The sequence below is a fragment of the Psittacula echo genome, assembly GCF_963264785.1.
Source record: "Psittacula echo genome assembly, chromosome: 1".
NCBI lineage: Eukaryota > Metazoa > Chordata > Aves > Psittaciformes > Psittacidae > Psittacula > Psittacula echo.
Genome location: NC_137735.1, coordinates 19,151,791 through 19,177,778, shown reverse-complemented (window position 1 = coordinate 19,177,778; position 25,988 = coordinate 19,151,791). Strand labels below are relative to the sequence as shown.

The following is a 25,988-nucleotide window of genomic DNA, read 5'->3' as shown; positions in this document are numbered from 1 at the left end:
CTCTGTGCTATGTTCCTAGCTCACACTAATGCCAGTCGTATCAGATCATTCTAATAATAAATGTGACAGCTCTGAAAATCTGGATTTTTAAATCTTGAGGGTTTTTTTTATTTTTTTTTTTTATGTGATATATTGCAACTTCAAACCAAAAGAAGTTACTAGTAGGCTTAACCAGGTTCCAGGGCAGTACTTCAGCCACAAAAGCACCTAGTCTGCACCTGGATTTGAGCCAGGGAGTACATCTGCTATATATCTCTGAGAGTAAAACAAAAGTATCCTGTGCTGTGAGATTGGTATCAGCAGGGTCCCCTGTTTCCAGCCATGCACATTTGCTCTAAGTCATGAAATTAATTAATGGAGAAAATTTCTTGTAAAATAGAGCAGCAGTTCTGATTTACATGACTTCTGTGTATTTGCAAGTATTTTTCCGCCTATGGCTATAGATGTATTAACAGGTTTTGTTCTGATAGATGAACCAACACTCATGTATTAAGCAGCGATCTCAGGGATCCAGTCTCTGCAATAACTTTGGCATTCCTTCCTGTTTATTTGCACCGATCCAGATGCCCCCCTTCTCTGTGCTGTCTCTCCCCCAGCTTAGCTACTAAGCAACCTCTTGGTCGCTGCAGTGAATCAGCACTTCTGTCAGGCTCGTTTCTCCCGTACGCTGCCTCGGAGCATGACGCCGGCGCGGCGCTCAGACCCCGCGTCGTCTCCTTCGCCACCGAAGGAGCAGGGCTCAGCCCCTAAGGCAGTTTTCCTGCAGGTCTACGAAATAGCAAATAATAGATTAAAAAGTTGCACTGGCTTTTACTTCCTTTTAGGAGGAGCAGCTTTTTGGTGGTGGTGATCCAGAGGGTATTTGCAGCCCCGTTTAAAGCACGGTGTGGCATTCAGATAGTTTGTAATATGTGTAAGCAATATACTAAAGAAACAAAAGAAACTGAAACTAGACTCACTGCACTTGGAAAATATGGACCTTGTAAGATTCACAGATTTTTGAAAATCTTGAGAAGCTCTCTGAAAGAACTGCAGAAAATAAGCAAAATCCCAATTAACACATGAGCTCTCTCCCCTCTCCAAGCTTCTTTGCAAATCCCTTTTTAGGTCATGCTACCTACAAAAGAAAGGAAGAGAAGGAAGTTCTTGTATTTATTTCACTACAAGGAAGATTTTCAAACCCAAGAAGGTCCCTCACTTCAGGGTAACAACCACCTCACCACCCACCCCTGCGCCAGAATATACTCTCTCTGCCTTTGGGAATGTTCCCCGCATTATTTGTATCTTCTTCAGTCTGGAAATACAGAGCAAGAGGGTATTTGCAAATCCTTTGCTTGGGATGAATAATACTTGAAACCACAGCTAATTCACTGAGCTAGTTGGTGAATAAGGTGTTACTGAATTAAGGGCTCACAGGAAAAGGTAAATCCTGCTTCCTTGGAAACTGTGGTAAGGCTGTTGTGGATGGGGTTGTAAAAGGGCAGGATCAGGCTCTGTGTCAGTTTTGAATAAATTTTTCTTAAATGGTAAGGGAAATAAAAATAATTTACTTCCAAAAAAAGTTTTCTCATAACTAGTACAGTAGCAATATGTAGCAGGATTCAGAGGTCCTGAGTTTATTGTTGTTGTTTTATCCTTGACTAGTTTTTTCTCCTCTTATTTTCAAATCTGAACTTGGAACTTGGCTTAGATCCTTTGTGTGTGTATTCATCTGTGGTTCTGTAGGCATTGTTTTCCTTAGCTTCCATTGATGCAAACAGTTAAATAACTGAGGGAACTGGAACCATGTAGTATTACTCCTCTTCATCAGACAGTTGGCACTTTGCAGGCCTAATACGCAATATGTTGATTAGTGCTTTTGTTACATTAAGGAGTTTATTTTTACCATACGCTAGACCTACTGTAGATTAGTCTTCTGCATGCAGTTCATTTGATGTCTTGGGTGTGGTTTTCAAAGTGATGTCAACCTTGCTTGGGAACTCAGTCCTGCAGAAAATCACTACACCATTTATGCGTGCAATGCCTGTCATCTCAAGTAAGACACTGTGGGCCTCCAGAGTTGAAAACATGAGCTCCTAGTCTTGGCTCTGAAGTGCCAAAGGTCCCTGGGTAGTCTTGCCTCCCTCTGTAGGTCATGCATAGATTGCCCCACAGTATACATTGATCAGTGGAGTGCTGGACACCTCAGAGGGCATTCACATGTGCCCATTTCATACCTTGTATGCTGGTGTGTTCTTGCTTCTGCTGTGCAGGATGTTGTATGAAAGAATGAGTGCAGGTGTTGGCCCATGGAAGGTTGTGTGAATATAAATGGAGTCTGTATTTTCAAAAAGTGGGCCATTGTCTTGGGGATTAAAGGGAAACTTGATCATCCGGTTATTGCCTGCAACTGCATAGCCTGTGAATACACCAAGTATCCACATTTAGTGATGAGTTTGTGTTTTTTTATGGTGATGGTTATGGAGAGGATTATTTTTTTTTTCTATTTACTTTATTAAGCCAATTAGAAATGTTCAAGACTAGGAGGTATTTTTGTAGGTCTTATGATCCCATTAGTTGAACAGAGAGGTAAGTGAAGAAAGAAAGCAGACCACAGGATAAACTATGTAAATAAAATACAGAACTTTTGGTCTGCTAGCACCTTGCTGAGCAGTCTGATTATTGACTACCCAGCCTGTTCTGCTGATACAACCAACATAAATTCAACTTTGCTGTTTCTTTACCAATGCTAATGCCAAAGAACAAGAGGAGCTCTAGAAAAGGAGAGTAAGATTCAATTCTGGTTCATGAATCACATATTGAATTGTCAGGAAAGGAACAAATTCTGCCCCAATTGCCACTATAACTATGATAGGTTGTACTCGTGTGCCTCAGGGCAGAATATGGTCTGAAATGAAATAGATGAGGTCAAAATCTGTTTTCATTGATCACAGAGAAGGCAGTGAAGCTGTAGAAGCAAATGTGACAGCAAAATACTGTCAGCAAGGCCATTCCTCTTGCCGGTGATGCATCACAGCAGAAAGAAGGCTGTTTGATTTTCAACCTCCATGATGTGTTGGTCGGGTTGATAAAAAATATAATCTTTCTCTAAGCAAGCAAATTGAACTGAAAGTAAGACACAGTGAATGACACTGAATTGCAAGATGCCATTTATATAAAAAAGTCTTTTTGCATGGGAAAAAAAGGCATTTTGGTTTTGTTGGGGAAAGTATTAATTTTTTATTATTATTATTTTTACTTGTATTTTTAGGATCTTGCAAAAGGGAGACCAAAAGGAATGTGATTCCTGGAATAATCTTTTATTCCATCGTATATTCTGCAGCCCATTCCATAAAGATGGCAGTAATAAAAAAGCAAGGGACACAATATGAGAAACAACTTTCATTCTGTTAGGGCTTTATAGAACAGATACTGAAGCAGCAAAGAACTGAAAGTGGTTTCTGAGAAGTGTTGACCTCCTTTCGTGCCACTTACTGTGAATTAAAGCTGTGAGTGAGAACTAGTTTGGGCATGTGGTACAGCACTTACAGCAACTGCTGCCAAGGAACAAGATTTGTGTTTCTAAGGAAATGCAACAAAAGAAAATGGTTTAAGAGGCAGTGACTGTCACTGTGTTAAAAAAAAAGTATCTATGTACAGATAGGAAAGAAAGGCCAAATTGGGTTATTCTATAACGCAGGTTAGCGTGTCTGTGAATTCTTGTAATGTGAGATTCAAAATCAAACGACCATGGATCATGCAGGGTTTAGCATATCTCTCATGGAGTTTACAAAGTTGAGCTAGCTAAAAGCAGTTGTGACCTCCTCTGAGCCTGTGATTGACTGTTGTTTGTCATTCTTTTAGGCATTATTGGCAAGAATGACCTGCTATAGGAAAGGGATACATTTAGAGCAAGGAAACTGGGGTTTTGTGGCTTCTTGGAACTCCATTCTTAGCAAACCAAAAGGAAAAAATCTTCAGCACATCTAAACCAAGGCTGCCAAATGGTATCACTTACCACTACCTTTAGTGTTATAAATATCTTAGGACATGACATCCAATCACTGATTTGTAGCAAAGACATTATGAGAATTGTTCATGCACTGAAGTTTCATTAAAGGATGAAAACCATAGCAAAACACCAAGGAAAAATATTGCTATATTTATACACAGTGTCTTAAATGGTTTTTTTCCTCTCCTGGGTTGGAAAGGGAACCACCTGTCCCCTTTGCTGATGTCAGACTGCTCCCTGGAGACACAGTGCTGTTGGAAAGCACATGATATTGTACATATTTATGCCAAGCTCGTATCTGATTGAGATTGGGCTACAAGACCCGTGAGTTCACAAGTTTCTTCATCATACTCTCATGCATTAAACATGTGTTTGAACTCTGGCTTGAAAGCTGTGTGATCTTATGATAGACGTATTTATGTAATAGTTAAATGAATGATCATGTGCTCTCCAGCTCCTTTTCCATGCAAATGCAAAGGAAATTGAATATTATAATATTTCAGTGAGATGTCCTCAATAACAAATTACTGTTTAAAATAACTAATATTTGTGTGTATATCAACTGCCTAGCAGTTATTTTTGTCTGCTATTTGCATGATATGGAAAAGAGTTTTTCTAGCAAACGTTTTAAGCTACTTGGTGCTGCTTTCCTTTTGGAATGATCACAAGGGTGCACATTTAGGGACGTATTTTCCATCTGTTTTTTGAAGCTGGCAAAGCACATAATTTGGAATAGAAAAGAAGTCTGAAAGTACCCATATTTGAATTAGTATGTGTTTGAGCCATTCTAGGAATTCATACTCTGTAGCAATTGGTAAAAGTGAAGGACTGTATTGTGCCCTTGGATGCAGTATCCAGGCAGTGCTCACAGCAGGTGGGAGCCCTGTGTGCACGCCCAGGGGCAACACCAGGGCCCCTGAGAGCTTTACTGCTCTGTTAGCGAGGCAGAACCTGAGATAATCAGGAGGGCTCTGTGATCCCCAGCTGTTCAGTGTGGTCCTGGGGTATGCGCTTTTGTTTGAGATGAATCAGAGTGCTTGTGCATCTCTTCGTACAGCCTTGAGAGAAGTGCTTGTCAGAGGGATCCACTGAAGTCTTCTGTCCCCTGCAGCGGTGGCCTGGGGCTGCCAGTGCCCCAGGCTGTGGGCTTGCTCAAGCGTCCTTTTGAATTTACATGAACGGGGGATCTTTGTAAGCCGAGTCAAGCTTTGCTATGGCTTTATGACCCATCTGTGGCTTGAGGCCTGAGCTTCCATGCAGAGCAGTGCTGCCATAATGGTGCTTTTTTTGCAGTGGGGATCTTTACCCAGTATGCCATAGCTCACCTACACTGCTCATCCAGAAGTATCACCTTAACTCCTTATGCCAGCTCATCCTTTTGATGGGACTGCTTGTTGTACGTGATGAATAAGGATGACAGAATCTGGTCTTATTGCTCTGGCAGTGGTTGGATCAAGCTGGACATGGTTCACTGCAATAATTTCTTGTAGATGGGAATGTGAAATGCACCAAAATATTTGGGGGACACTTGTACTCCTGGGAATTGATGGGACTGCAAGCAGCTGGAATTAAAAGGTTCCAAGAAATGTGAACTGCCCCTCAGCCTTGCTGCAAAACCTCTAACTATGTGGAGTAGGGTAGATTTTGAGACATTTTGGTTTATAGTATGCCTGGGATGTCAGGTACCCGTGAGAAAAGAACTGCATTTTTTTTTGCTGTGGTGTAGAGTAGGATGGCCACACAACAGCTGTTGAGCTGCTTGTATCTCCAGTATGCTTGTATGCAGTTCGAGCACAAATTCCTGGGTTGCTAATCACTAACAACTGGATTTTTTTGGCTGGGGGCTGGTAGGTCCCAGTGGAAGACTCATTACCAGTGGATGTTGCTGAAGGCAGCACTGCTGGGTCACCATGGTTGGTTTATTGCCAATGTATGCGCAATTCATGTTGTTATAGAGGGAGCTGTTGGTATTTCATTCTCCAAAATCTCCTTCCTTTTGGTTGGTTGGTTGGGTTTTTTTGGTTGGTTGGTTGGTTTTGTTGGTTGGTTGGTTTTTTGTTTTTTTTGTTTGGTTGGTTGGTTTAGTTTAGGATATGTGATCATATTTAGTGTAGTTCTTGACTCTATGCTATGGATTTTTTTTAAGTGGAGACTGAAGGGTAAGGAAAAACTGGCCATCCCTATCCTAGAGACAGAAGTTATAGCTAGAAATGAATTTTTGGATCATCTGTTTCATCCTCATGTGCTAGCACCATTTTTGTTTTTTGCATACTAAAGCACACAGTGTTGTAATATATGATTGATATTAATTAGGTTTCCGCAAAGTACTGCACTTCTCAACTTGAACTGAACCAGAAATAAATATATTGCCATATATTAACATTTTATTAGTTGAGAAGAATAGGATGAAGGCACCTATGCAAAATCCAAAGTATGAGCTTCAGATTGAATTAATGCCAGCAGCGCCTTGAGATTAATTTGGTAACTATGGGTACAGAATAAGAAATAGCATACCGTAATGTAACTGTGTTTACTGATTCATTTCTGGCATTAAAAACTAAAACCACATTATATATGCAACAATGGTGCTTTCTTCCTTGGAAGAAGAAGGTGGGTACATTTTAGTAATTAAAGTGAATGTTGCCCTCTGAGAAGTGCCAGTACTCTACTGGAAGACAAGCTGCTATTGTTTTTCAGGATCTGCCCCATCACAAGTAGCAGAACTGCAATATACCAAAAGTGACCTAAAACCTAGAGAAAAGACTGTCACCCTGGGAAGCTTCCAGTCTTCTACAGCTTCTCATTAATTATCTCTTGTAACATGGTAACATCTGTTTCATGTACCATTCTGCTGTATTGGTCAAATACCAGTTTGCTATCCTCATGCCACTTGGTAGCTCATCAGTATGTAGGAGAGGAAACAAGTTTTGCATCTTAAGATGTTGAAAGCTGGGTAGTAATAAAATAATGCAGTGGAAATACCATATATTCAGAAAGCAATTATTTTAAGGGGTTTCAGTTTTGACACGGCTAGATTAAGTATGAAGCTTTTTGGGTTTTATATTTCCTGTCAAGAATGTTGTTAAATACTGATACCACCTCCTAAGAGAACAACTTTTAAATACCAAAATGAAAAGGATAAGCATTAAATATTTTGGTAGATATATTGTGCCATAATGTCTACTGCCTTGTTCTTAATACAAAGCACAGTAGGGCTTAATTAAAAAGTGATTGTACGATCTATCACAAACCTGCATTAGGGATATGGATGCCAAGAAAATTAAGTTGAATAGGTGGTGATAATGAAATCAATATTTTATTGAATAGTTTTTATTCCTATGCCTTTGTTTGCTGTTCTTGCCTCCCTGTCAGCAGGTAAGACATTTTCCATCCAAAATTCTTTGAAAGAGCTCATTTAGTCTGTTGCTGCTTTGTTTCATTGTTTGATCAGCGTAACTTATTTTGTTCAGTTTCTGTCAGAGTAAAATGCCTTCATAAACTTTTGACTCCTTCAGAGCAGAGTTTGACAGTAAACAAAGAAAAGCAAGTCCTTTCGAGCTGGTTCCTGCTAGGAGTAGCTAGCTAGCAGCTAGGTACAAGGGTGATTTTCTATTTCGTGTAAGCAAAAGTCACAGTCACTCAAAGCCTCCAGGGCAGCCCCACAACCTGGTTTAGTACAGATTTCTCCTGTTCCAGCTACTGCTGTGGCTTCAGGACCTGCTAAGCAGAGTTTTCAGCAGTAGAGAACATGAAAATATATTCACTGAAACATAATACACAGTGAAGAATATATACAATAAAAGTAAGTATTTGTACAGCCTGGGCCAAAATCACCCTTGTTTTAACTTTATCAACTTAAATGCTATTGAATTTTCAGGTACCACTGACCTGAAGTTGCTGGGATTGTGCTTGGGATGAATTTGACCTATGCTGTTAAGGCCAAGCAGAATCACAATTTAGAAAGCGCAATGCAAAGAAATAGTTACCACGTATTCTGCTGTCTTGTAATTCTACACCAGTCACTTAGAGTTCAGTGCACTGTTGGAAAGTCTCATCTTTAAGCGGGTATAAGTGTGTCTACAAGCACTGTAGCAACCAATAAGACAAAAGCTTATTGTTCCTGTTCATATTTTTTAAGAGTGGTATGCTGCAAATCAGACAGTTTGCTTTTTCTGAGCAGAGCTGCCAGGTCAGCCAGCACAGCTTCATTTTCACATCCCCACTTACTAGGTTCAGTGTTGCCAGTGTCCTTTTTATGGCAAAATCAAACAGCTAAAAGGGAAGGCTGCTTTTGATGATCTTGCTTCATGTCCCGAATGAAACACATATCGCATCCTGCAACACACCACACATGGCAACTTGCAGCTCATCTGGTGCCTGGATGCAATATGCAACATGGGATAACGTGCTAGAGGAGAGGACAGAGACAGCACAAAGCTCTGAAAGCCATGAGAGACACTGAAGGCTTGCGTTTCTGGTATGCAGCAGTATAGATATTTGAAAGGTTAGGTTCGGTCTATTTTTAGGTAGCCTTCATGTTGGGACTGATCTAAAAATGAAGGTGATATAAAAATTGCACGTTTCTCTCCTGATTTGTCAGAGATTTTTGACAAAATACATTAAAAAGGATGTTCTCTGAATTGGACTTTTTTTTTTTTTTCTGAAGTAAAGCTGTGCCTCTTATTTAGAAGGGGAGTCTTTATGTTCTTGATTAAAATGCTAGTGCTGTCTATTTCACTCCAAGATCAGCATTTTCATATTTTAGCAAAGTTAAAGAAATATGACTTTCTCACTTATTGTTTGGAAAGATTTATTCACTTGTGTAAATGAATTTTAAGAAATTGGCAGGCCCTTTTATCTCATATAAAATAAATCTGAAGATAAATTATCTTTTCCGCTAACATCACCTATCATTAAAGTGGCTAAATGAAAATCAAAATGTGTTGCTATTTAGTGCCTGCTCACCTTTTTATGGGATATGAAATTCAGCATGTTTACTGGGCAGGAATTGTCAGCAATGCTTCGATTTATGGCATTGTCTGGGATATAAATTAACAACTGCTGTGTGTTTCCCCCACTCTCCTGGAAGACGGTAGCCCTGTCTCCCCACAGCATTCGTCTCCAGCCTGCTGTGCATGCTCCTACCCTGCCTTAAAGAAAACCTGCAAACAATGTGAAATTGTGTTGCATTGAACTGAGGCACAAACATTTTTCCATGTCTTTGTAAACAGGAGTGCATGTGAGAATGAAACAGCTGGAGGTCTACCTCCAGAAAACCCCTGGGGATGTGTCACACTCATTCCTTCAGTCTGTGCAATCTCAGCTTAATAAATTGGTAATAATATTATGATGAAGTGCTCTTTGGTGTTGGTTTGCTGGGGTTTTTTTCAGAGGGTTTTTTGCATAGCAACTTGCAACGTAAATTAAAATAATCTTCCCTTCAGATAGTTTCCTATTTTAACTTGGTTCTTTATTTCTCAGGGAGGAAGGGGGAGCCTGCAGTAGGCAAAATGGAAAGGTGTGCTCCGGTGGTCTATATTTCAGTGCAAATTCTACACAGTCCTTTCATTTCAATGCTTTTGGTTAAATGCATTGCCCTGTCTTGCTGTTCTGCATGTGGAGTTTAACAGAGCAGAGACAACAAGTAATGTTTAATTGTGTCACATTGTCGGGGAATTTTACGATGGTAAAGATCCATTAGGGACAAACACGAAAGTAACAAACTTGTCTTATCTCTTGATTGGCATGAAGTGATGAAAGTACAGTCATAGCTCTTTCTGGGAGGAGGTATGAATCTTCTCGGGTAAGTAATAACTTATAAAATAATTATGAGACTAACCAGTGCCTCCAGGGCAAAGGATGTTCAGCAAATATTAAATTTCTTGGGGAAAAAAGATACCCAAAATGGTGATAGACTACGAGGTCTCAGCACTTTATCCCTGTTCCATTCACAGGGGGAAGCTGGGGAAGCCTGAGTAGTATGAAAATTAAATAAAATAAAAAACAGGTGGAAATGTGTGGAGGAGTTTCTGCTTTGAACTGTCTTGGTCCCATCTTCTGTGATAAGGTCTGACTCAAAGCCTGCTTAAATCCATTTCAAACTTCCCGTTCCTTTCCAAAGGATTTAGAGCAGTTACGCCTTCCAGCCACTTTAAAACACCCCCCCCCATTACTTTACTGCATTTTCTTGTACAGGCAAGTGATTTAGATAGAATAAAATGAAACAAAATAAAATAGTAGCTCAGCCCAGACCTTTCTATGGCTAGCAGTTCTGCTTTTCCATTGCTGTAGTAGTTTGTTTAGCCCTGAGTCAAAGATGGAAGTACTGGCAAATTTCTCTTCAAAAGCATCACTGGAGGAGGGTCAGCCTCCAAAGGTTAAAGCTGCACTTTGTGCAGCTAATAACCCCTGGGCTAAATACTTATCTTCCTTTATTTCAGTTATCAGAATTGGGGATGGAGGGAGGATGACATCTCTTGCTATTTGTGCAACTTTTTAAGATTAATGTTGCAGCTCCAAGAAAAATGAATAATTGGACTTTTGAGCAAAGAGTGGAACCATGAAACCCATAGGGATTCCTCTAGCACTAGTCACTAGTTTGCATATTGTAAGTTAACTGCAATTCATGAAGGGTTCTGGCTAAAAATAACTCCAGTACTCAATTTTGGCTGGCAGGAACTACTAGTTAAGAGGTCAAGTGAAGCTGATCCTTCAGGAGCCTTGTCTGTGTGACACTGTTGGCTGTTGCAGTGAGGTGACCTATCTCCTCTTGGCCTGTCCTTGGCTGACTCGGGAAGACGGGGTGCAGGGGCTCTGGGCAGCTGGGATAGGGGACATTTCCTGGAGGACAGGACTGTAAGAGGCCAAGCAGTGAGTGCTGCCTGCTGCGCAGGGGAAGCTCTGCTGCCCACTGACAGCAGAGTCCACGGGAGCTCTCTCTCCACCGCAGCCAGGCATAACCCTATAAAGGGTGTCTTGGTGCATAAGCAGTGTGGAAAAAAAAACCCACCAAACAAATCTCCTCCAGTTCTTTTGTGTGATACCTTCATTTTATTTTGTTTGCCTAAAATCGTAGCAGGGCAGATCTGTGGCCTGTGTTGCTAAAATCCTGTCAGATGACTACAGAATTATTTCCACATTATACTTCGTTTTAATACGAAAAATGCTAAGAGCTAGGCCCAAGAAAAAAGGCTGACTCAGTTCCACTGAGCTCTGTCTGAAGAAAGTCTTATTTGAAGATGAGAGATGTGTTGGTAAGGCTGTCTGTCATCTCTAGTTTATTAAAAAAAATTGCTAGGAGGCACTAAAGCTGTCCACTGCCTTTCCCTCTGTTCCTTCACTCAAAGGTGCTTCATTCACATCGACTTTACCACAGCGGTTTTGTGTAAAACAAGATTTGATTTTAGAGTATTTAAAGGTTACTGTTGTCTCCAGTGCTGCGCTGCAGACTTGTGTGTGCTCCACTGTAGTCGCCTTCCCAGCCATTTTAGGGAGCAGATAGGCTATGTTATGAAAATACGAGGTTGTTTTCCTTCCACTAGCTGCCGTGAGCCTTGGGGTGCATCTGGCAGGGAGTGCTCTCTCCTGCACTGCTGGGCAGCTGGGGCACCATGGCTTCCCTCCGAGCAGGGAGGTCCTGGCTCCGTGGCTAAATGGCCAGGTGGCAAAGCAAGACCCGAAACAGTGTGACAGTCAGGTGGCAGCTCCAGCTAAGGATGAGAGCTTTGGGACCACAGTGCTTACAGTTGCATCAGGGAATCTTTTCTGTACCCTAAGGTATCGAATCCATGGTGGTTGTCCCTGGGATCATCCTCAGATCCCTGTTAGAAAAAGTCAGTAAAAACTAGATTGGTAATAATGATGAATGAGTCAGGAAGCAGGGGCCCCAGGGTAATGCTCTAGATGCCCCAGGGAAGATGGTGGGAGATAGATGATAGTAGGGATAATGAGAAGGATCTGGGTGGGGTTTTCAAGGCCCTGCAGAAAATTACAAATACAAGGTGTATCCCCCTGAAGCTTCCCCAGGTTCTACCCTTTGTGGCTGAAGCTGGAGAAGACAACTACTCACCCCCAGAAGGGGTGTGCCCTGGAGAGGAAGGGCACAGCTTCTGAGTGCAGGGGGAATGCCCTAGCCACTGAACAGCAATGTCGGAAGCTGGTTCCCTGAGTCTGGTAATATCAGACATGAGCAGGTTTTGGTCTTTTCCCTGAGAATTGAACATATAGAAGATAAGGGGAGGAAGGGGGGGAGGGAAAGAACTTTATGATTTCTTTTGTTCCAAGGAAATATCAGCAGTGAGGTGAGTAAAGGAGAGATGATGATGATCTGCAACGGTCTGCGATTTTGATGTGGTCCTGCTTGTTCTGCCAATGTGCAAGAAGTTGCAAAACAGGAATCTGTCTCCTTGGCTGGCCTGAGCATCTGTGCTCAAAGAGCACCAAAGCCTCCCTGGGAAACTGATGTGTTTATGTGGCTCCGTTTCTCAGACATATAGGGGCAATAAATTCAAATGTAGATGCTCTTTTAGGAATTAGTCTCTCTGCAAAACAGTAACACCCGAGTGAAAAACATTGTTCATGCTGCTTTTAACAGGCCTGACAAGCTGGATTTTCCTGCAAATCATAGCAAATGTGGGTCCTGGAGAACATATGCTCCAAATGTTGGGGGCAAACAAGTGACAAATGTATTCTTTATGTAGTCAGCTGGAGTGGCTTTGCTTGTCTTGTTTTACTGAGTTAGTGCAATATGCTTGTGCAGGGGGAGATGCTGAGGAAGGTATGAGAAAATTGAGGAAGATTTCTTGTAGTGGGTACCTGTACTCCTGCGTCACTTAGGCACTCCTGGAAGGTTTTACTACAAGCACTGAGTTACAAAGAGTTGCATGTCTGCAGGCCTGGTCAACACTGATAATCAGCTAATCTGCACTAATAGTGAATATTCACAGGTTCATTTGCATGTGAAGGAGCAAGTGATTCCCCTGGCCTTCAGTGCTGTTTATTTGAGTCCTCAGACTGTGGAGGCAGATGTGGCAAAATTCAACCTGGTGTCACTAATGTCAGTAATGCATTGCTGTTTGAGGAAAGTTATTTTGGGCTCTCCAATACACAGCTACTCAGACAGCAGCTTGTGGCCCAGAGCTGGGCCAGGAATTAATTTGGCCCAGATCTCTTGAGTTTTTCAGAGAGCTGGTCCAGAGCACCATTGTGGGTTTTCTCTGGTAAAAACCCAACAAAATCTCAGTTCATAACTGCCCTAGCAAAATTGGAGAGGGCACGCTGTTTTATTCCATTGAGGAATTACTGCACCAATGAACCCAGAAGTTCAAGGAGTTTGATTCACTGGCTTATGCTATTGAGGGTGTATTGTAGGTAGGATGAACTGGATAAATAAGGAAAAGAATTCTATGATTCTAGGAAGCTGAGAAGGAAAAGAAGATCAGCAAACAAATAGAAGTGGAACAGAGAGAATGGACAGGAAAACAAATACAGAACTGTGCAAAAAATAAGAGTAAAGATGCACAGAAGGAAATTTCTAATGAAAAATTAATAGGGTACATATACTTTATATAGAACACCATTCACACTAACACACCTTTGGAGTGCTGGTTTTTTTTTTTATATACAGCATTGGCTTCTCTTCTGCTGTAAGGCTATTCACTCATGGAGGGTCGAGTGGATGGGTGTGTTGAACTGGTGTGAGAAATGGCTTGCAAACCTCAGCTGGCTGAAACTCCAGCACTGTATATAAGTTTGGCTGTCCTTACTCCACTGGAAAAGTAGAAAACTTTGCTGAAAATTGGCAAATACCATAGTCTTAGGGGCAAGGAAAGAAATTCTTTCTTCTTCAGTGCCAAGATGAAGGGACTAAGTTTTGGTTTTCAAAATTGTGAGTGCTCCAAGATCAGTAATTTCTTTGAGAAATCTAAATTACAGGGAATAAAAACATGACCATAGTTAGGAACTTTGGGTGAAAGGAGGTAACATGAATGCTGAATCCAGGAAAAAGTCAAGGACAGAGGGCTTGAAGGCTTCTGTCTTTGAATTCTGTTCCCTATTGTTGCAGGCAGCCATAACTTCCAATCCTCTTAAAAAATGTATCAGGACTTGGGAATTTGTGCCCAAATGCTGTTGGAAGGCTTGCCAGAGCTTTCTTGAATTATGGCCCTTGAAGAAGAAAAGGCAAAATTTGGGAATTGCTGGGAACAGGTACAGAACAACCCGAAAACAGAGGAAGTGCAGTGATGGAGGAGGTGGGCTGATGATGGAGTTTGTAACAGGACAGATTGGGTCAAAAGGACCTACAGACTTCACCAGCTGAGGGAGGGTTTTCTCTGCATGTGTTTGTTATGGAACTAGAAAATGTGCGTGTGCTCAGATTCTGCCCCACGAAAGAGGTTTGTGCAATTCTGTTGTGTTGACAAAACACGAGGGGAGAGCATTGCTAAAGCTATTAGGGAATGTTTGGAAGACAAGGTTTCCTTTGAGGGGAGCAGCTTAGGTGCTGGCTGGGTTTCACAGGCTTCATTTACATATGCTGAGACTTCGCCATTCCCAAACTACACCACTGCTGAAATAGTCTTCCTTGCTTTTCTCCTCTTACGGCACTGTGCTCAAAAAATAGCGTTAAAACATGTTAAAAAGAGATCCCAGTGAGCACATATATTCTATGGCTGGGGTTAGACACTTTGATTATTAAAAAAATACAAGTTCTTTCCAAGCAATGGGGAACCCTTGTTGAAACCTTTTGCAGTCTTTTGCAGTTGGAATCATGCTTGGCATCTTTTCCAGGTAACACTGGAACTGCTAGCAAAGTTCAAGCCGTAATGTGGACAGGGCCATAGAAAATCTCTTGGGAACTCAGTTATTATTATCTATTGCTTGCACTGTCTACAGTGCACTAAGAAAGTTCTTCAATCTTTAGAGCTTGTATGGTGAAAGCACCACTACGGTCATAGTTTATATTTATCAGTTAACTTGCTAATTTGAAGGGAAAGCAGTGAAGTGGAAATGTAGAAAATAGAAACAACATGAGCAGGTCAAAATATCCAAAACAGCAATATGAAATGTTCCAGTGTAAATACATTTCTATAAAAGGTGTGAATGAAACTTCAAAAAAAACCCAGATGATGGATTCAGCACAGTCAATGAACACAATTATAAGTAGGTATTGAAGGAGAATATTCCACTAGCCATGGATCCACAGATAATAATTAATAAGAACCGACTCAACTCCAGGCAGGCAGGTGCCCAGCATTATTTCACAGTTGACTGTTTGGGGGGTAGATATACTCACCTTTGCCCCAGATCTTAATAATTTACTGCAGTTTTATCATGAAATCAGCATATAATTGGGAAGGAAATGAGAGTTTTTTTCATCGTGAGAGCAAAGCAATACTGTTAATTTAATCAGTCGTAGGGAAGGCTTGCTGTAGTCATTCAGTATTTTGCTGTCGGTTTTTTTAATTAAGTAAAGTAAAAACAATGCCATTTTTGTCATCTGTGCTTGGTGAAAATATGACAGTGTGATGTGATGTGATTTGCAACTTAAGCACAAACTGGGAAAACATACATTTTATCAGGATTGGCAATAATGAATTACAAGGGAACACAAATAAGCTAAGAATATATCTGAGACCTCCTACCATTTCTGAAGTTTCCAGTGTCTGCAGGAAAAGGCTATTTCAAGAATTGTACTTCTTTTTATTTATTTTCTCCTCTCAGCAAAATTGCCTTGGATAATAATTGAATTCATTTAGCCTTTAGAATACTCAAGTTTGCAAATAACAGTGAAAATGAATATTTCATGACAAGGAGGATGATCAGTTATAGTTTTGTGACTTTGACTGGTAGCCCAGCACGACGGAGCCAATGCTTGCATTTCACAAGACTTTTTTACACCCCGCTGATTAAAAAACCTGCAACTTAAGGCAAGAAGCAGGCAGGTGGGGATCCTAAAAAAGACCCTTATTTGTGGGGGGTTTCTCATGTTGTGGGCAACGTTTTGCAGTTCAGTTGGGTACCTGGAGTTTGTTGTGTATGCAGTGCAAAGGGGCATCATAAACTAGTTGCGCCTGCAGCAGCCCCTGTTGTCTGGGAAAGGCTATGTATGTTGAGGAGACGCGTCTGTTAACAGCCTGTGTTTTCACACGACAGGAGCTTTTTCTTTTTGATTTGCCATGGGAAAGCGCTGGGTCCAGGTCAAGAGGGCTGGTGCATGGTGTTCATACAGAAATGCATGCAGGGCAGCAGTGCTGATAGGAAAAAGCAGGCGGGGGTCTGAGTGGTTATGGGCAGGACCGTGGCGGTTGCTTGTAACAACCCTGGTTTCTAGGGTGAGGACACTGAGACGGAGAAGTCAGTAAAGAGCAGCTGAGAAATACTGTAATCTAGCTGGGAACAGGATCAGGCTCCCTCCTTGTAGCAGGTGAGGTAACTGTATGAATGTTTTTTATAGATGCTTACTCTATTCCAGTGAAATGCTGGGGGGGGGGGGGGGGGGAGACTGTTTGCTGAGCATTTGGTGTTTTAAAACTAACTTTAGTTGCAATTGTCGGTGAGAAACCATAACCTGACCAAAATACATGGCGAGGTGCAAAATCCCTCTGTGAAAAAAAGATGCAGGAAGGTGGTGTAACTTTTGCTGAACTCTGGGAGAGCCCCTCCAAAGGAAAGCATGCCGGGGAGGCGGTGCGGGCACTGCAGAGGTTGGGCTCGGGCTACCCGGAGCACGCGGGCTGTAGCTCGGCGGGGAGTTCCTTCACTTTTTCTTTATAATAAGCACAGCCGTGCCTGTTGTCTGCTTGGAGTGGGGGGGGGTGGGGGAATAAAAAGCGAGCCAAGAAATGGAAGAGGATGTGGAGGAGAGGAGCTGTGCTACGGCGGGAGCAGGGTTTCGGGGGTGTGGCGTGGAAATGTGCTTTGAATCCCAGCGTGGTGCCGCGGCCGCCGAGGTCTGAGCGCGTTTTGCAAAGATTTACTTCACTTGAGGCTGGGTCTGCCCCTGGGTGACGTCACGGGCTGGAGCAGCGGCACCAGAAGGCTGGATGAGTGACAGCCCAGCCTACTTTTTAATAGCTTTGTCATGTGACAGGGAACAGTAGTAAGACAGGTGCCTTCGGTTCACTCTCAGAGAGGGTCTCGTTGCTTGCATGAGTGTCTGCTGCCTGCCTGCCTGACTCTGGACCGTAGTTTGTCCGCTTTCCTGCCGTTGCTCTGCAGCTGGATGGCGTGGGACATGTGCAACCAGGACTCTGTATGGAGTGATCTCGAGGTGAGAGGTGCGCGGCATGGGGTGCAAGCGGCCGGGGGGCTGAGGGGCTTGGCGGGGAACCGGCAGGGCGGCCGAGGAGGCAGACTTTGCAAACAAGTCCCAATCTTATCTTAACTCCAGTAAGTTTGCTATTTTAAGGTTACTCTTCGATGCCTTCAGCAAATCAAAGCTGAGCTCCTGTCATCAGTATCTCCTGCAGTTGGAAACTATTTTCATGTGCCTCTGGCTCGCTTTCCTGTCATATGCAATATTTATGCTCTAAGATATTGATATGAATCAGTGTCTGAAGTCTTTCCAGTGGCGTTTTGTGGCCTGGTTGGAAAAATGCCATGTTTATTTAGAATAAGATTAACAGTTCCTTTTCAAAAAAAGAAGTTAAAATTAACCAATGGCTGCATATTTTAATTGCTTGTTTCACTGTGCTCTGTTGAAGGTTTTTCCTTGTTTAACAGCTGCAGAATTTAAACATGCACACAAGAATGAATATCCTGTTGTTTGGCTTTAGATGGTTTTAAAAGAGATTTCTGGAAGGAGACTGTTTCCCTGCTTCTTGTGGTATTGGAATAATGATGCTGTAGCTAATGTCCCATAGAGCAGGGTTTGCAGTCATTCTGAATAGTCCAACAAATGGTTAAATCCCACTGTACAGCAGAGACAACAGGATGAACCATGAGAATAGAGTTTATGCAGGACTGTGTGAACTGCTGCTGTTGCCGCTGCTGCTGCCGCTGCCGCTGCTGCTTGTGTAAAAATAGATGGCAATACATCAAATCCACAGCTTCTGCTGGCTACAATTCATAAAGGGGGAAAAAAAAAGCAAGCAGCTCCCTGGTAATCTCTGGAGTATAAAGTGAGGTTTGAGGATTTCTGCATGTTTGCATTCAGCAAAATGGAGCGTTACCTGAAAGTTTGGGCAACTTCCGAAGCGAGGCAAACTTTCATTGGACCCCATGGAGAGGAATCCCAAATACAGACCTGCTCAAAGGACCTAATCCTCTGGCTGCGAGCTTGGAATAAGTGCTTAAAATGCTCCCCTCGGTCAACGGGGGAGGGAAAAACAGGTTACAGGCGATGCTTTTTAAGTAAGGTGGTGCTGCCATAGAGAGCTACCTATCCAAAGTAAAAATGTTACCATGTTCTCCAGTATATTTTTCCTATCTGGCGGAGCATGGGTGCGGATTCTCAGGTCTTTTTGTCATGTTTTAAATATTTGCAGCTTGCCATTGTATCTGCTGATTTCTGTTTGCGTATTGTAATTGCTCTTATCTTGTTTTGATTTCTTGGTAGAGTGGAATAGATATGGATAATTCATATGTCCTGTAGCTATTATGAGTCAAGGCTGCAAGTGGATGACTTTCTGGCTCCAAAGTCCTAATTGTTTCTGAGTAGCTGGAGTATCCTGTGGGTTGTTGTCTGGCTTGTAGCATGGGTCTCATCTGCAGGAGCTTCATTTTTCCATCATGCATTATTCCTAATGCTGCTAGGAGCTGATTGAGGAACCAGCTTATATGGAAATACTGAAGATTTATTTTAATCACTAGAGTTCCTGCAATAATTTCAAGCTAGTAACAGAAGAGATAATTTATGTCAATGGCTTTTTCGTAGTACAGAGGAAAAAAATGGAGCGTTTGATCTTAGTATTAATTGTGTGGTGGATGGATTAACTGTGGGTAGGATTTTACCAATGTGCTCCTGCATTGAACTTCCTGTAGCACTACTGGCATCTGCGTGCTGCTTTGGCTCAGGGGATCACCTTTACCGTTCTAAAATATCACAGGCGGCAGGTACTGGAGGCAGCTTTCATTTTTTGAATCATTAATGTTTGCTGTCAACATAAAATATGTTATATTCTCACTCACATAATGACAGGATGGTGTGTTGCTTAATAAAGGCCTACATCACTGTAGCTGATCAGCGTCCCCAGTGCTTCACAGCTTAATGAAGGTGATGTACAGTAAGGTTGCGAGATTGATAGAGAGAATCTACATGACACATATTCTGTCAAGTCTCTCCTTCTTCCCTGAGTTCATCGCTTCGCTGTTCAAAAAACTTGTTAAAAATAAAACACAGATTATATTTTCATTAATATAATTAATATGGCACAAGTCCAGTCTTCCTTTTTCTTTTCTTTTTTTTTTTTTCTCTTTTGAATTTACCTTCAAAGGCACTAAACATCCAAAAGGTTAATGGTGAATTATCCTTAACTGTAATGATTCATTATCATCAGTGCAGTTAAGCTAATTTATTGTTTGAGCCTGAAATAAGAGAAAAAAAGTCTATTGGAGTGAAATAACGCACAGTAATTAGCCTTTTGTGTTTAGTGACTGCTTTATCCTCCTAAATGCTACTATAAAATTAAGGCTATAGTTATGGAATAGCTATCATATCAAATAACAGTCGGAAGACAGTAAAAAATGTATGTGAGCAGCGCAGGTGCACCTGTTACAGATGTATAGGCAAACAGTAAATACCAGCGTGTCAGATGAGGACAGTTTTAGGACTTGAGTGTTAAATCTGGCATCATCCAAAGGCCAAATATAAATTAATAACAAGAACACTTGCTACTAGTGTGTCTCAGATTAGAAGCATAATGTCATATTCAGAAACATTGATTTTATTATCATGTCAACATTGGCCAAAGCATATATACTTCATTTCAGCAATTACATTTTTTTAGGTGGCATTGCAGGCACTGTAGGCAAATGAAAGCTGTGATGAGCAGGATTTTTTTTTTAATGCCATTGTTTATGTTGCTTCAAAAGCCCACTGTAGGAACTTCAAAATGCAGATTACCAAAAGTAAACGTGTTTAAGTAGGTGGTTCACAGAGTGAAGCTATTTTTACAAATGAAAGCAGTAACGGATCAGCAGGATACTTTAGAAGTCTACGGCATCAGTTATAAGCTACTGACCTCCACAGCACAAACCTGAGAATGATGCTGAGAATCTACCTTTCAGTCAAAAACTAGATTATCCTTTAATGAGATCAGAGATTTCGGCCAAGCATCAAAAAAGGTCATCTCTGCATTATAAGATTGCAGTTGGAAGGTTGTGTCTTATGCTAAAGAAGAGAGAAGTCTAATTTTTTTTTTCCTTTGCCCATAATAATCATAAAGAATTGTGTGCAGTGAAAATCACTTAAATGGGGTTTTGACTTCTTAAAGTTCTGCAGTCCCTTAAATAGTAGGAAGAAAAGCAACTGCTATTTTAGAGCCTCATTTTGCAGCCTCTCAGCTCCCTTGCCCCTTGGCCTATTCCGTGATTATCTCCTAGTGTCCTGGTAGACATAGAAGTTGTCTGCTAAATTATAGCTCGCACCAGCTGCACCGAGTCTTTGTGCCAACAGACAAAATCTTTGCTCTCGGCTGTGCTGCTGCATCCAGCCCGCACACTGCAGACGCACCACGACTCCCAGGGACAAAATCCTCAATGAAATGCACCTTCAGCAGCATTATTGTACAAGGCGGTCCTGGCGAGAGTGGCATAACCGGTATTGAGCAATTCACATCTGTGGACACTGTGTTAGTGCCCTACAGACATCTCTCTTCAGGAAGTGGCACTTTCTGGGTTGACTTCGGTCCAGATAAAGGTGGGGAAATCATTCAGACCACCCAGTCAACTGATGGGAGTTGAGTAAGACCTGCCATTGGCCATCCTTAACACAATGCTAGAAATGCTCAGAGTTGAAGCCCTTAAACTCAGTTGACTTTAAATAGCTTTTAACCATTCAGCACCTGGTGTCTTTGCATCTTTATGTGCATTTTGCAGCATACCCGTATCAACATATATGTTTGGAGATGAGTTACAAGGATACGTGGTACAGTGCAGGAGGAATTGCTTCATCGAGCAGCATTGACGTATGGAACTCCACTATTTGCCAAGTATTCCTATGTGTTTTCCATAATTAGGAAATGGTTTTGGTGGATACTTTAGCATTTCAATTGCTATGCTATAGTGGATGTGTGTTATTAGTTTTGTCTTGCTTAGTAAGTCAGTCAATACCCTATCATACTAGCATATAAAAGGACACTTATTCCAGGTTTATTTGTATTTATCACTACTCTCTTTGTAAGTTGTGGAGACAAAAACATTTTGCGCTGCTGAAGCGGTTCCACGCAGACTAGACTTTGTTTGCTACCTCAAACAAAATGTTTCACAGGCCCTCTGTGTTAGCGTTACTGAATCAGAGGCTGCCAGAGGAGGAAATCTTATTTGGTTCCTTCACTGCAGTGTGCCCTCTGTCTGGGGACACTTAGGAAACTGTCTGGAGCAATGTATGTGTTCACACCAAGAGGTGAAAGGCTGTGTGAACTCGCTATGCCTGTCACCCGAAGGTGAATATAGGGATATTTCAGAATGCACGTCAGCTGCCAGGACCCTGACACGTAACTGGGTGGCTATGGTCTGTCTGTGTATCAAGTGCAACGGGAAAAGAGCACAGCAGCATCTCTGACCCATACTTTTTTATGCCCGTATGGTAGCCACCACCATGACTGACCTCAAGGATTATGGTCAGGATCTGTAGAAGTGAAAGTGTGACTGTCTCCAGCTTGAGCTTGCCTCCAGGGCTGTAGGCTGTAACAGGCTGTGCCTCTTTAACCTGAATGCATCAGGAAATGCGTGACAGACCTTGCCCAGAGGTATTCATCTGTAACTTCTACCTGCACTGGTTCGCTCTGAAGCAGGAGAATAAGGCCATGCTCTGGCCTGTGCTGTTGGATTTAATAAAGATTTGAATACGATTGTTATCAAAGAGTATAGGGAGGGGGAAAGTCATTGCCTCTGGACAGAGATGTGATAGAGAAGGCAGCTTATCCCTCCCGTTTTACTCTCCTCTTTGCATACCTGTATAGAGCTAAGGATGATCTAATATTTAGTGCTTTGGGTTTTTTTTCCCAGAAAACAGAAGTCAATTCCAGTGACCCTGTGCCACAGCTTAATCAAGGCTTAATTCTTATCACATGATATTAAAGTTAATAGATTCCTGGTAATTAATGAAACTATTTCTGTGTTGCTGTTTCCTGCAGTGTGCTGCTCTGGTTGGCGAAGACCAGCCTCTTTGCCCGGATCTCCCAGAACTTGACCTCTCTGAACTAGACGTGAACGACCTGGACGCAGACAGCTTTTTGGGGGGACTCAAGTGGTACAGCGACCAGTCAGAGATCATCTCCAATCAGTACAGCAATGAACCCGCCAATATATTCGAGGTAAGGCAAGACAATGCAAGTGCACATTACTTTTCTTTTTCTAGCCTGCTGGACAACAGTTTTACTATTTTTCCCTTGTTGAGAGACAGCAAACCTGGTGATGTGTATTATGGCTTCCGACAAATCCTTGTGATCAAAACAGGGCCTGTGATGTGGAGAGAGCGGGGGGAAAAGCCTTGAAAGGAATTAAATGGAACTTTTGATTTTTGAAAGGAAAGGGCTAAAGACTGCCTAGATCGTACTGCCCTGTGACATCACGGCAAGGAGCTGCACAGTTGTCAGCTACAAAGGAAAACAAAAGTTGAAGCGTGTTTGTTGTCTTCCTCTTGCATTCCCCGTCAAGAAGCAGAGTGCAGCACAGCAGCTAGCTGATGAGTAGCTGGAGCATTTCTAGTAAAGGTTTTTTACCACTCAGAGCCTTACTGTGCAAGACACTTGCACACAAATTGAGAGGTCCTTGTAGTTGATGTATTAGGGGAGAAAAAGGGTGGATGTGGCAGAGAAGGCAGTGAGGGCTGTCAGCAGTTCAGGAACCAGCAAATCGTTTAGGATGTTTCATAGATCTCCTGGTGGAGAGCAGTCTTAAAATAAAAGCTGAAGGGTATTAGGAGAGATTTAAATGTTTTCTTTACAATTCTGCCTTGAGATCAGGCTGTATGAGAGGAGTGTTTCTGTCTCTTTATCTCTGTCTCCAGTCTTCTTTTGTTGTGTAAAGCCTTCATGATTCTCCACTTCCAAGTGCCCCTCCTGAACCCTAACCTCCTTCCTTCCTTGATGGCAGGAGGTGCTATAGATCGTCCACTGACTGGGAAATTGGACAATAAATTGATTAGGTGTCAGGAAGACCTTGTGCAACAGCAGGCTGCGGGTGCTGCCTCTCGTGCAGCAGGACCGGAGCTTCAGGAAGTACGGCTGGCCCGTTGGCTCAGGGAAGCCCTGAATTAGCACAGTGGAGTTTAAAGGCTGGCAAAGATTAACTAAAACAGTATAGTAAAATGCTAACCTAAGATGACCCAATTAAAATTCTTAGTTTTTGTATACAACTCTAAACCCATGGTAATCTTCCTGATACAGTAACTCTCAACTTATACCAGTGTAACTGATAGCAGAAACTAGTCCTCTCTGTTCCATTTCTATCATTTACACCCAAGTAACTTGGAATTAATATTATTCAAATCAAAATTAAATGAGCCCTGCAAAGCCCTATGCTTAGGCCCTCTTTTTTCATTAGTTGTATAATGTTCTACTCGTTGTTTTACAAAGTTTCCAAACGTTGTCTTGTTCTTGAATTGCAGTTGTACTGCCTCAGGCAGGGTAAGGTTTGCTGGTGTGTAGGTTTGGATGGTCAGTAGCAGGGAAGCGGGGGCGGTAGGGGACCCATTTACAGCTAGTGTGGTTAGAGAGTGGCTTTGCCTTTTTTTAATAACGTGTTATTCACCAAAAGCCAAATGCAGAGGCATTTTCCTTTTCAAAAAATCAATTGAAGATGCAGGCTTTAAAAGTGTAAGTTCCACATAAGTAATATAATTAAGCATCTACCATCTCTGAGCATACAAAATGTCTGAGAAAAAATGGTGGCACAAACAGAACTAGATTCATTCCTAACAGATAGATTCTGTTGTCTTTTCTGTCAACATCTGGATTTCCTCGCACTCATCAGCTTCAGTTGCAGGCTGCATCACTGTCTCACAGCACAGCTTGGCTCATAGTTACCTGTAGGGGCAAATTGTGCTCTAATAGCATTTTACAATACTGCAGTGCAAGAACAGACTATTTTCAGCTTCATAATGTGATATATTTACATTCCTTGTTTGCTTGGCCTAGGAAGACGGGAATGAAAAAGTTATTTGCTCCTCCCATACATTAACCGTGTCCCCATTCTGCGTCGTGCAGCTGGATACCTTGCGCTGTTTCTTGCCTCTGCTGCTCTGTAATGTGACAACTGGGGGTGCTCAAGAACAGAAGAAGATGTCTTCTTCCTCCAGAGACTATCTCACATAGTCTGTGAGGAACTATTTGTTTTAGCTGAGAGAATGGAAGTTTTGTGCAGTTTCCCATTTGGTAATATCTAGTTTTTTCCGTATTGATCTGCATTAGCTTTTATTTTTAAAGAAAATAACTTTTTTTCTTTCCTTTTTTATCTCTTTTTTTTTTCTCTCATATCACTGTGGGAGTAGTATGTTTTATCTAAATTAAGCTTCCAGATGAGGCTTTGTCATGCAGAAATAGAAATACAGTCTGTTTGGGGTGAAAGGGAGAGAACCAGAACTGCAAACAAACGTTGGGAAGTACAAGAGCAGTGTTAATTGCACAAGCTATATGGAGTTAATTGCCAAACCTAACCTTAAATGAAGCATGCTCTCCTTTGAGGTACTGATACAGTACATGGAGCGTTGTCTAGGTGAGGACTAGTATTCAAAAGCCCTTTACAAAGTTTCTGGATTTCTCTGGCACAGTTGTTTTTAAGAAAGGCTTGTATTTCAGAAAGTGAATTTTCAGGCTTTCTGCAAATTATATTCCTGGAAGCCCACTTGTGCCAAGCACCCACAATCTGAGGCACTTTCAGTGGCAGTAGGAGTATCATAGACTAAAAATTATTTATAGTTATGGAAGCAAGTCAGAAAGCAAGTGAGATAAAGGTCCAATTAGTCTAGATAGTGTGTAGCTGTTGAGTATAAATCCCTGCTCTCATCCGCTTAGGTGTGATGAGATACCGGCCTTCGCCCTAGTGTTAAAACACACATTTTACAGACGCATCTGATACATGTCTGCATTATTCTACTCACATGCCAATGTAACCAGTACTAGTCCCAAATCAAGCCTGTACTATCTGTCCCAGCACAGAGGCTCTTATCGGTGTGGGCATTATGAATATGTTGATTTCTTTCCATCACAGCTTGATCACTTCTTTTTTTTACCTAGCTTTCTTTGCCTGTTGTTCTGACTACTGGAAAGATAAAATGAAGGAGTTCTTGCCCCTCAGGGCACTGTCTGTTGACACAGGTTCATGCATGTAAATAGTTAACAAGATACTCAAGACCAGTTATTTAGATGGTGAACTGTATCATTCACTTTCATGTTTTGCTTTTGTGAAGAACTAGACTTTTAAAAGTTCTATTTGTAAAAAGTTGATTTGGCTACTTTTAGAAAATCAAGGTGGTTAGTTTTTCATTCTCAAAGTCAATGCTGTGTGAAAACATGAACCATACAATTTGATGTGGCACAAGTGAGAAGGCTTTTTATTCACCAAAACTGTTGTCCCCTGAGGCTTCCTCAAATATACCGTACCTTGTCATGTAAGGTTAGTCAATTTTAAAATTATTTGTGACCCAAACTTAGCATTATGGAGAGAGAAGATACCTACAGCGGATATATCTCTTGGTTGTCACTGCTTACAGATAACTGAACTGATGTAGTCCATAGATAGGCAGTAACTGTTAAAGTATAATGAACTTGTGCAGAATCATTAGGATTTCCAAGTCTGGTGTTCTCATACTTGACAGAACACTTTTTTTAGCCTT

The 25,988-nt window shown here is 41.7% G+C and overlaps 1 protein-coding gene across 4 annotated transcripts in view; it reads left to right on the top strand.

Annotated features, from left to right (window-relative positions):
* PPARGC1A (PPARG coactivator 1 alpha) overlaps nucleotides 1-25,988 on the top strand; it is a gene marked incomplete at its 5' end in the record, with an annotated part of 370,436 nt that overhangs the window by 288,490 nt on the left and 55,958 nt on the right. For 3 of the 4 annotated variants that reach the window (XM_080626739.1, XM_080626741.1, XM_080626740.1), the window contains one exon: nucleotides 22,288-22,467. In XM_080626739.1, coding sequence (XP_080482865.1) covers nucleotides 22,288-22,467 — 180 coding nt within the window. Of the gene's footprint in view, nucleotides 1-17,213; nucleotides 17,262-22,287; nucleotides 22,468-25,988 lie in introns of those variants that run through there. The other variant, XM_080626742.1, reaches the window with a different exon arrangement.